At 47.3% G+C, this 12,074-nt stretch overlaps 1 protein-coding gene across 11 annotated transcripts in view; it reads left to right on the top strand.

The window, feature by feature from the left end:
* ADGRB1 (adhesion G protein-coupled receptor B1) overlaps positions 1–11,665 on the top strand; it is a 292,967-nt gene extending 281,302 nt beyond the window's left edge. For 6 of the 11 annotated variants that reach the window (XM_027698585.1, XM_027698589.1, XM_027698588.1 and 3 more), the window contains one exon: positions 10,321–11,665. In XM_027698585.1, the coding sequence (XP_027554386.1) occupies positions 10,321–10,518 (198 nt within the window). In that variant the 3' untranslated portion in view covers positions 10,519–11,665. The remainder of the gene's footprint in view (positions 1–10,320) is intronic. The other 5 variants (XM_027698593.1, XM_027698591.1, XM_027698586.1 and 2 more) reach the window with 1 other exon arrangement.
* Positions 11,666–12,074: the final 409 nt, after the last annotated feature.

Here is a 12,074-nt window from a genome sequence, read left to right as displayed (position 1 = left end):
GAATCATTAAGGTTGAAAAAGACCTCTCAGATCAACCCTTAACTTCCCACTGAACCACATCCCCAAGTGCCACATCTTTTTAACCCCCCCAGGGATGGGGACTCCACCACTGCCCTGGGCAGCTGAGCCTTTCAGTGAAGAAATTTTCCCCAATATCCAATTTAAACCTCAATGTGGCACAGTCTAAAGACATTTTCTCTTGTTCTGTCACTTATTACTTGGCAAAAGAGACTGACCCCCACCTGGCTACAACCTCCTCTCAGGGGGTTGCAGAGAGTGAGAAGGTGGAGACAGGTTTGGAGATGGATTCTGCTTTCCCATCACCCCATGGCCAAGGGGTCCTAATCCACATCCCATTGAAATTGGGGTGTCCTTTCTTAGGCAATAAACCATATTTTTTCAGTTTATTACATGAAATTTATTCCACGTGAAGGTTTTAAAATCTCTACCTCAACTATAAAATGCTCCAATTGGAAGCACCCTCAGCTATTCCTGATGAAAATCACGTGGACCAAAGCACACAGGATCCCACATCCACCTGCCCATTCCCCTGCAGCAGAATACAGGGGTCTCACTCATAATGGCTTTAAGCTGAAAGAACGTGATTTAGATTGGATATAGGGAAGAAATCCTTCCCTGGGAGGGTGGGGAGGCCCTGGCACACGTTTCCCAGAGAAGCTATGGCTGCCCCATCCCTGGAAGTGTCCAAGGCCAGGTTGGATGGAGTTTGGAGCAATCTGGTATAGTGGAAGGTGTCCCTCCCCATGGCAAGGGACTGGAAATAAATGATCTTTAAAGTCCATTCCAACCCAAACCATTCTGTGATTCTGTGATTTGTGGCTTTATGGACTAATCAGGGATGTGGACACTGTTACCCAAAGCTCATTTTTCACTTCTGGAATTAAGATATGAGCAGTAAGATCTGATGGCTGCAAGTTGAAAAATAAGTTTTTTAATGCATCTAATAGATCTCTGTATGACCTTCCCGTGACCCTTCCAACTCAGGATATTCTAGCATTCTGTGGTAAATTTTGTCTCCCTTGCAGTCTTGAACTTCACATAAAGCAAGGAAGGTGGAGATGATTTTTTTCCCTACTCTAAAGGAAGTTACAGGGTTGTAGGCAGGACTTCTTTGCTCCTGTTATGCTGGAATTTGGGACAGATTATCTCTGTCCACCTGAAGAGATGTAAAATCTAAAAATAGCATCTCAGGAGCAGGTTTGCTTTGCTCACCCTCCTCCCAAAGGGCTCACAGCCAGCCTGTCTGTGGGTGTTTCACACTGTTGCCCTTCCATTTTATCCCAGACCAAACTGGGAGCTGGTGCAGACCCTGAGCAGAAAACAGAATGAGCTTTTTGTGTTAAATATTTATCCCCTGGGCAGCTTATTTGCAACCAGGAGGCTTGAAAGAAACCAAAAGCTTGGAGACAACCACAGCAGGATTTGCATCAAAATACCCCCCCATCCACCCCAGGCATCCTGAGGAAAATTTAAAGCTCTCCTGGTGCCTGGGATCCACCAGACCCTCCCTTTGAAGGTTGCAATGAGCAGTGAGCGGCTTCCACCTGGACTATAAATATCTCTTTGTAGTTTTAAGGCATATTCTGCTGCCCAAATGGATGGATGTTGGAATGTGAGGTTGGTACTGACTCACACAGCAGATTTCTTCCTTCCTAATCACTCCCATCACTTTGAGTTGTTCTTTACCTCCCATATTGCTACCAGAAAAAAAAAATCCCATTGTTGGAAACCTCTCTTCTAGTTTATTTCTGTGTTTAAAAGCCTGACCTTTGCCTGGCAGACTGCAGGCTCCAACATGCAATTTCTTTCCCTGTTTCCTCCTAAATACACACAGTTTCCAGGGTTTAAATTCTTGTATCTGGGAGCTCTTCACATTAAAGCAGAGTAGTGGCTGTTTTCAAGCTGCTTTGTACTACACAGGAAATATTTGGCTGTGCAGAGCTGTGTTCTCAGGCTAAAGCATCTCCAACACTGCTACTCCCTGGGACTTAATTGCTAAAGAAATTCCAGTGCTTGGGCTGGACATCCAGAGGGGTTCACATGCTCTGCAACAGCTTGGTGTGAAAGTGGAGCCTTTGCAGGCTTCAAAAAAAGCCAAGGTTTTGCTTCTGCTACAATTTGAAAGGAATGGAAGTGACACTCCTGCCTTCCCCCTCTGCTGGAGTCCTTTGATCCAGCTCTATTAGGGAAGTTTGAATCACATACATATTCCTCTTTTCCTGCCGTCATCTGGCTTTGCATTCATTTTAAACCTCTTTGCTGGTGCTGAGGTCAGAGCAGATCTCCCAAATTCCTCTGATTTACTCCTTCTTGCTTATTAGCTCCTTGCTGTGTCCTCTCCCTGCAGCTGGAATGGCTTTTGCTTTGGCTGGAGCCCTGTCCTGGTGCTCAGAGACAGGATCAGGGCTCAGTTTGTAATTCGTGGAATCACGGAATGGTTTGGTTTGGATTGGATTTTAAAGAACATTTGTTCCAACTGCCTGCCACAGGCAGGGACACCTCCCACTATCCCAGGTTGCTGCAAGCCCTGTCCAACCTGGCCTTGGACACTTCCAGGGATGGATCCACAACTTCTGTGGGCAAAAACAGCTCTCAAATCCATCCCCATGTCTCTGTTGGTCCTGAAAAAAAAAAGCAATTACTCCAAAATCCAGCATAAAAAGATACAAAAGGGTTTTTTGCCTTTCTATGGCTTTTCCTGTTTCCTTCTAGGCAGTGTTTCTGTCTTGATTCCTCACTTTCTCTTCTCACATAGAGATTTTTCTTAGCTTTCCTCTTTGGACACCTGGAGATGTTCCCATTCCACCAGCACTTGCTTTGACATCTGACAGAGGGCTGAGAAAAAAGGGATCATGGAGTGACAGGACAAGTGGGAACGGCTTTAAACTGACAGAGGGCAGGGTTAGATGGGATATTGGGAAGGAACTCTTCCCTGGGAGGGTGGGGAGGCCCTGGCACAGGTTGCCCAGAGAAGCTGTGGCTGCCCCATCCCTGGAAGTGTCCAAGGCCAGGTTTAATGAGGCTTGGAGCAACCTGGGCTAGTGGAAGGTGTTCCTACCCAGGGCAGGGGGTTGGAATGAGGTCTTTAAGGTCCCTTCCAACTCAAACCATTCTGTCATTCTGTGAATATTGATCATTACTGCAGCTCATCCCCACTCAGGGCTCTGTGTCTCCCTGGTGTTCTCTGCTCCCTGACAGGATTAATCCTTTGCTTTCTGACCTGCCCTTTCCCTGGCTGACTGGGAAGCTCTGCTCCCAGGTGGGAAAACTTGGCTCCTATCCATGGGAACCTCTTTGCCTGGGCTGAGGCTAGGGGTGGAGGAGCTCAGGTGGTGGTGGTTGTGTCACTCCGGGTCATTCCTCACTGAGCAATCAGAAAATTGGGAAGCTTTGCTCCTCCTGCTGCTGCCTGGGTGTCCCTCTGCAAGGGAAGCTCCACTTCTGTGCACGGTGTCTATGTGCCACATCTTTAATCCTCTTTGCACTTCTTAAAGGCTTTAGTAGCTGGCAAATTTTAAAGCCAATTAGGGCAGTTTTTATAGGGAGGAGCTCTGCATAAAGTCCAGTAATTACTGCAATAAATTCTGTTATGAAAATGACGTCAAACCTTAATTCCTTCAGCCATAAACCATCTGTCAGCTCCTGGGTAGCCAAATATACCATCAATCAGAAGTTCACCTCCTTCTGTACATCACCTGACACCTCCTGTCCCAAGAATTAGGCATCAGTTCCTCTGTATTGCTCAAAGAAACATCCTATTCCCTGTATTCCCTGCTCCAACACCAGGAAAGGGCCACCAGCAGATTGAACTCCTGGTTGTTTAAACTCTAAAATCTAAATAATTCTTTATCGAGTCTGAATAAAAGACTCCATTTAAAAAAAACATGCTTTGGGTGCTCCTGGTCCCCTTCTGAGTCCCTGGGTGCCCCCATCAGGCAGCCTTGAGTGTTTTCAGCATTTTAGGGAATTTATTCCCCCGTATCTCCCCAGTGGGCTCTTCAGCAGACCAGAAGCATTGTCCCAAAAATGGATGGGATGTAAACCACCAGGATTAACAGCAAGAACAGTCTGGAAAATAGCCTGTTCCTGGTGCTGGTGGGACCACAGGCTTTCTCTGCAACTCTCAGGATGTTTAGGAGTCAATGCAAAGAGCCCCTGAGGCTCTGAAGACCTCCTTGATCCAGTGCCTGTTCACCTTCACTAGATTTTGGCTCACAGAAACCTCTTCAGGTTGGATGAGCTTCTGAGAACACAGAAGCAGAAAACATATTTTTATACCCCTGCACATGCTGAGTATTTCAAGTGTCCTGACTGATTTCCAAGTTAAAACCGCAAATTATTTCTCTTTTTTTTCTTTCTTTTTTTTTTTAACGTAATGAAATTCTGACCAAAGTCAGCCCCTTTCATTTATTTTGCTTTTCTCCTAAATGAAAAATAAAAGAAAGAGCATAATCTTTGTAGTTCAACAGCATAAAATGAAAGAACTGCAGCTACTTGTTTCCTAGAAGGAAAGGAAAATTTATCATTCTCCAAAGGAACAAGGCAGCTTTCCCATTTCCTAATCACTTTTCATCGACATTGATCCAAAGATGGATTAGACAGTGTGGGCCACATTTATCTTCCAAATTCCCTACTCTGGACTCTGAATAACTTCATTCTGGTCCTAAAGTCATCAGTGTCACGGGGAGGGACCGTTTGGGTCATGAAATATCCTTCAAGTTGACACCAGGGGCGAGGAAAGCAGCGTGGGAGGAGCTGGTTCCAGGGGAGTTATCACTGTGGAAAGCACTGAGTTGTTCTGCAGGTCATTCAGGGTAAATATAAAAATCAGGTGTTAAAAATGGAAACAAACAAACCCAAATAAACCCCAAACCCCACCAAACGAACCCAGGCAGTTCACACATTTCAGTGGTTTTGGCTGAAGGGTAAAATCAAAGCTGTGCCTCAGAGCAGCCAGTCGGGCTCCTGGGCCCTGTTTCTGCAATATATGGATGCTGCTCCCGAGAAAAGGAGTTGCACAGGGATACAGGTGCTCTGGATGAAGCCAGGCTGGATCCCTGAAGGCACAATAATGGGAAGAAAAGTGTGGAGGTCGAGGGAGGTGATTCTGCCCCTCTGCTCCACTCTGGTGAGACCCCACCTGGAATGTTGTGTCCAGCTCTGGGGTCCCCAGCACAGGAAGGATGTGGAGCTGTTGGAGCAAGTCCAGAGGAGGCACCAGCATGATTAGAGGGATGGAGAACCTTTCCTATGAGGAGATGCTGGGAGAGTTTGGATTGTTCAGCCTGAGGAAGAGGTGGCTTCAGGGAGACGTTAGAGCCCCTTCCAGTGCATGAAGGGGCTCCAAAAGAAATGGAGGGGGAATTTCTGCAAGTGCCTGGAGTGACAGGACAAGGGGGAATGGCTTCAAACAGACAGAGAGCAGGGTTAGATTGGATGTTGGGAAGAAATTCTTCCCTGTGAGGGTGGGGAGCCCCTGGCACAGGTTGCCCAGAGAAGCTGTGGCTGCCCCATCCCTGGAAGTGTCCAAGGCCGGGTTGGGCTGGGCTTGGAGCAACCTGGTCTAGTGGGTGGCATCCCTGCCCATGGCAGAGGGGTGGAATTAGATGGTCTTTAAGATCCCTTCCCACCCAAACCATTCCATGATTCTGGAATGATTCTCTGAAGACCCCAGGGTAGGGAAGTACCTGTTCCACCACCAAGACCTTTCCATAACCACCAGATGACTCGTTGGAGAGTCTACCAGGGCCAGCTTTAGAAGGAGAGGGCTGTGTGGATTATCCCAGTGCACTTTGCCTCTGTCTTTCTTAGGGATTTGGGGATTTCGTTGGCACTGCATCTTAAATGCCTTTATCTGGAATCCTCTCCCTCCACCTTAAAGATTTACAACCAAAATTAAATCACAGCTCAATGAAGGAGACTCTGAGTGCCCCCATGGGGCTGAAGACCTCCAGTCTGCCCTGTGCAGCAGGTTTTTCCCCACCTTGGAGTCTGGGTGCTCCCTCCTTTCCCACCCCTCCAACAAAGCCTTCTGCTCCGCCATCCTGGCACCAGGCAGGAACTGATAAACATTCCCCCCCTTCCCAGTGTCCAGGGGCTCCTGGGCTGTGTCAGGGCAGAGTGATGGCTCTGTCTCTGTCCCTGTGAGTTCCTGGCAGAGCAGCCCCTGCTGCTTTCAGCCCCTGGCTGGTGCCATTCCTGGCTGGCTCCGAGGCGCCAGGCCCTGCGCCAGCCCCGGCGCCTTTTCCAGCCGGATTACACAACCCTCTCTCTCCAGGTTTTTTCTTCTTTTCTGGGCATAGTTAAGTTTTCCCTCCTGTCTGCAAGGATTGCTAAGACCCCACAGTGGAGCTGGAGGAAAATGCCAGAGCTGAGGCATGAGCCCAGGGGCTGTTCCTCTGTGCTGTTTGAGTGGCCGAGGCCCCATAAAAACCTTTTCCATATGGAGGGAAAGAAAAGGGGAACTGTTCCCAGGAGCCTGCTACCAATTCCCAGGGTGCCTGGTGCCAAGAGGAGATTTTCCTTTGTCTCCCAATATCTTTGGCAGAGCTCAGCCAGGCTGATTATCCCGAGTGGGCACCGAGTCCTTCTACACCCACCCTGAGATGGCACCTCCACTCACATCATTAGAGAAGTCTGATTCTCCTCTGAGAAGTGGGAAGGTAAAAACAAGGCTTCCTTCTCCATTTCCTCCTTTCCCAGAACTCTTCTCCATCTTTTAACTGTAAATAGACATCTTTGGGGTCGCTCAGCCTGCTGCAGTCACAGCCAGGTAACACATCATGCTGATGAGGTGAGTGGAAACCACCAATTGGTGTTGGACCCGAGGCCAGTCTCTGCCTCCTTTCCATGGCAGAGTAAAGAAAAGCCTGGAAAAATGCAAGAGCTGGGCAAGCACATGGTGGTGCATCTTCAAGTGATCCCCAAGACCCAGGAGTTTGTGCTCAGAGAGCCCCTGATGCAGAACGGTGTCACTTCACTTCGTAGTGCCAAGTAGATTTTGCTTTTTGGAATGTTTCCACCTGTTTTTTATAACTTTGGGAGTTTTCAGCTTGAACAGAGAGCTGTGGAAAGGTGGTCTGGAGTTTGGCTGGGCCCCATGTGCAGGCCCAGCTCCTGGGATTCACTCCTTGGTGTCCTGTCCTGCTCTGTAGTTCTCATGTTGGAAGAGATGATCCCTCCCATCAGTGGTCCCTTCCTCCCATCCAAAAGCCACTCGGAATTTCCTAGTCCTCTTTCACATCCATCCACAATCCCTTTTGAGGATGAAAGATCATAGTCTGGGGGACTTTCCTCCTCCATAACTTTGTTCCTGGCTGGAAACTGGCCACCTTTATCACTTCCCTTGTATCCTTCTCCAAGGAAGCCCATGGAGTGCACATAAAATTCAGGATGCAGGTGCACTGCCAATAAAATATTTGCTGTTTCATTCTCTCTTCCTCTCTTAATTTTACTCCTCTTAATAACTCCCAACATTTAATGTCTGGCTTTTATCACCACTGAATAATTATTGTAGCCCTTGGGTGTTGTTCCCTGGTGATGGGTCTGATCAGAGGCCACTGATGGAGATGTGAACTTATAATTGGTTTTATTGGAGTTTTTATTCCCACAATTTCTGTTCCCTGCATGGAATTGCAGCTGCTCTGGCTCACTAATCTGTGACAAGGAGGGCTCTGAGGTTTGCTGGTCACGTCCAGTGCATGATCAGATCCGGGCGCACCCTCCCAGCGTGAAGGAGAGGCTGAAGGTCGGGAATGTGGCAGATGGAGAGACTGTGAAAACAGGGATTGGCTGGGAATAGAAGAACCTGCTGCTGAAGGTGGCTGTAAATAATGCCAGCAAAGAAGGGCTTTCATTTGAGCGGGAAAAAATGGAATTATTTATGAACTTCATGCCTAAGATCCCTTGTGCTGCTCTGTTAAATAATACAGCTGTGGACAGTGGGAACTTTAAAAACTTGTGGCATTTCCACATGGTGGGAGAAAACCAAATGTTTTTGATTGAAAACTCTGTCCTGAGCACGGTTGTTTTTCTTCACCTTTTGAGAAACTTTAATTTCATTCCATTTTTTGTTCTATATGTTCTTTTGTCTCTTTGTGTCCCTTCTCGCTGCATCTTTTGACACATTCACTGGTCTGCAAAAAACACTGTGGGTAGAAATTTCCCTTCAGGAAGCCTCAAACTTGTCTCATTAAGACACACACAGAGAAAAATAGGTTCAGCTTTTAGTAGCAGTGGTTCTAAAATAAGTTAAAAAAAAAAAAGATAATGGAGTAAGTGAAGAATTTTATCACCTTTTCCATCCTATTAGTGTTAATCACCATTGTGTTAAATAATGGAATAAAGTAAGAATAACACCAGCAGCATTAGCAAATTCTGTATTGGAGAGTTGAATGAAAACCTCAGATGAGGATTTCAAGAACTGGAGTGTTTTACATTCTTCTGAGCAATACTTTTACAAAGCTTTAGTAAAAAAAAAACAAAACAACAAAAACGAACCAGCAGCTTTCAAAAGACTTTAAAAATGTTGGTTTTCTCTCTTTGAATTAAAGATAAAATCATATTTATTAAGATGTTATTTATTTATTTAATAAATAAATACTTGTTTATTATGACTTAAAATAAATACAATTTCAGTTTTCACTTCCCATTGAGGTGGTTTGTACATTAACCACCCTCTAACCACCAGATGCTCTCACCCAGAGCCTTCTCCCTGGGAGTGGGGAGGAGGCAGGACCAACTTCAAGCACATTATATTTTTATATTAAAAGCTAAAGTTTGGAAAAGCAAAAATTTGTGGCTTGGGTGATGTAGCGAAAGCTGCCCCTGTAGGGATAATTCTACAGCACCTTTCCTGTCAGCACTGCAGTTTGGAGGGGGGGAAAACACCAGGCTTCCAAAAATGTCTTAGGAAAGGACGAAATGAGGAGCTGAGGCAGCTGGATTAGCGTGTGGCAGATGGGCTTTCAGGTTTCCTACAGGGCTCCAACAATCCCTGCAGCCTCCTGGAGCACAGTCAGGACCCCACAGCCCCTGTGTGGCTTCATCTCCCCTCAATCAATCCATTTTGGTGGCAGCATCGAGCTGTGACACGTCCTTGGCTGCACATCATCGTGTCTGTGTCCTCAACCTTCTCCCCACACTTCTCCTCTCCTTGCTGAGTCCTCCCTGGAGCTGCTTTCCTCCCACCCTTCTCACTTGCTGCCACTTTCCCTCTGTCAAGAAAAGGGCTCTGTGCCCCTGTCAGAGGCAGGGGAGCCTTTTCTTGCCCAGTGCTGGAGTGTTTTGTGGGGATGATCAGCTGTGAAATGCGCCATTCGTGGTCAGAGGGGTAGAAACTTAGTGGAACAACTCATTTATGGACAGCCCTTCATATACACATCTTACAAAACCTCCCCAGAGCCTTGTCCTGGTGCAGATCAGCAGAAACATTGGAATATATTCCCTGGATCGATATCCATGGTGGGATGCTGTGGGAGACTTGGCAGACAGAAGTCAATGAAACCTGGGAGGCTTGGGGTGGAGTTGATGGAAGTGTTTTCAGTTCCAGAGCTCATCAAACAGCAGGGCCTCACTGGCGAAACACTGAGCAGGTTCTGCTGCAAATAAATAGCCTAAAAATAGCTGTGCTGCACAAGGAATGTGCATCCATATCAGATGGAATGTTATGTACAAAAAGACCTCATTGCAACCTGTATCTCATAGGATGGTTTGGCTTGGAAGGGACCCTAAAACTCATCATGTTCCCTGCCATGGGCAGGGACACCTTCCACTAGCCCAGCTTGCTCCAAACCCCATCCAACCTGGCCTTGGACACTTCCAGGGATGGGGCAGCCACAGCTTCTCTGGGCAACCACTCCCAGGGCCCCCCCACCCTCCCAGGGAAGGATTTCTTCCCAATATCCCATCTAAACCTGCTCTCTGTCATTTTTAAGCCATTCCCCTTTGTCCTGTCACTACATGCCCTTGTAAAAGCAGAAAAACAATTTAAATTTTCAAAACCACGTTCAGTTTTTCAGTGGAACTGCAGGTGGCAAAAGCTTGAGCTGAAAGTTGAAATATCTAGGCATGAGTTGACAGAGATAGCAGTGGACAGAAAGCAACATTTTCTTCCTGAAAACGGCCAATTTGCACACCAAGTGTCAGTTTTATTGAAGTTCCACTTTATTTTGGATCAGGAGCTGCAGAGAAAAAAACTGTCTTTGGTGCAAGAGGAGGTAAAAGCATGGTATTTGTTGCATTGGTACTAACCTTTCTTTCTTTCTCTCTCTCCTTTCTTACACTTCCCTCCTCTTGCAGCAAGAAAAACAGCAGACACCAAACAAGAGACCCTGGGAAGGCATCAGGAAAGTCCAGTCCCCACCATCATGGGTTAAAAAGGACATGGAACCCGTGGCACAGTCTCCCCTAGAACTAAAAACTGTAGAGTGGGAGAAAACAGGGGCCACCATCCCCTTGGTGGGACAAGACATTATTGACCTTCAGACAGAGGTCTGAGCAGAAAGGGAAGAAAAAGGACTTTTTTTTTTCCGGAAAACAAATGAAACAAATGAAAAAAAGAAAAAACAAACAAACAAACAAAAAACCCACGTTTTAAAGAAATGATTAAATTAAATTGGAACTGAGCAAGAGAAGTGTTTGGTTTCTTTTGAAACCTTTGGTAAGATGGAGTAACTTTTGTATTGTTTCTCAGCAGAGAGGGGGAAATATTACTTTATAGAGTATAGTAGCTGTAGGTTCAGGACAACACGAGCTTTCCCAGGTAGGACTGGAGAAGAAGAGCCTGGAGGAGAGCGAGGAGGAGGAGGAAGAGGGTGGGGAGGGGCTGCAGGGGACAAGCCCTGCCGAGATGCTCTCGGGTTCTGCACACCAGGAGCCTTCCTGCTCTGCCACGGGGAGGTGTGGAAGGACCAGCGGCCCAACAGCCACCACGGAGGGCCAAGAGGATCGGGGTTGTTTGGGGACCACGAGAGCGGGAGCCTCGCGGGGACGTGGCCTGGCCGGGGGAGACCCGGCCTTGGGAGGCCCATCCTCGTCCCCCACCTCTCCCTCAGCAGCTCATCCGAGAAGGAAGGAGGTGGGATGCTCCAAGAAGACATTCCCACTCGTGTACCACGCCGTGACCTGGAACTGTGGCACGTCCACGGCGGGTCCTCGCGGAGCCTGGAGGGGGAATCGGTGGCATCAAGTGGCGAGGTGAGGTGGGGCTTCCTCCTCTCATCCCTCCGCAGCAAGAGCTCCTTGGAGTTGTGTCCCTCGGGATTGGGACAGGCACAGGAGCACAGGACCAGCTCCAAATCCTCACCCCATCTCCAGGGAGAGGGTGGAAAGTGTTGGAAAACAGACCAACCAGAGGAATGTAGGTCGTTTCACTGACTGTTAAATAGATAAACTCAGCACCGGGGCCTTGCAAAGGTCCTTTGGCCTCATCCTTTTTTTTTTTTGTTTGTTTGCTTTTCTGTTATTTTTCCTTGCTTTGGGACTTCAGATTTATTCCAAGCTGCCCCTCCCTCCCTGGAAGGCAGAGAGAGAAAGAGGGAAAGACAGACCTGCCAATGTACCTGGAGATATTGGAATACAGAGACGTTGCCTTAGGACATTGAGACAAACTGACAACACCAATAACGTCCACTTGGAAACAAAACGAACAAAAAAAAAAACAAACAAAATAATCTATTTTTTTCCTTCTTCTTTTCTTTTCTTCAATAAAAAGAGAACTTGAAACCCGAGACCTTTCTTTTCTTTGGCTCTTGTCATTTCGAATGCCTTTCTGTGCCAGGCATGGGGTGAGGATGCCACCTGCTGAAGGTGGAAGGCAAGTTGCTCCGTGGAAAGTTTGGGATGGTGGGAACACACAGTGTTTTGCTTTGTTTCATTCACTTTGGGCTGCGGTTATTTTTCCCCTGGCTGCCTCTTCTCCTCCCTCCCCACTGCCCAGAGCCAGCAGGTTTGTGGTCCTACACGAAGGAAGAGGTGCAGCTGATCAGGAGAGCAGGACACCCCTCATTATAAAATCCTGTCTTTTCATTCCACCGTGAAAACAAAGCAACAAT

The sequence above is a fragment of the Neopelma chrysocephalum genome, unplaced genomic scaffold (genome assembly GCF_003984885.1).
Source record: "Neopelma chrysocephalum unplaced genomic scaffold, ASM398488v2 Primary Assembly neopelma1_129, whole genome shotgun sequence".
Lineage (NCBI taxonomy): Eukaryota > Metazoa > Chordata > Aves > Passeriformes > Pipridae > Neopelma > Neopelma chrysocephalum.
This window is presented reverse-complemented; position numbering and strand designations above follow the sequence as displayed.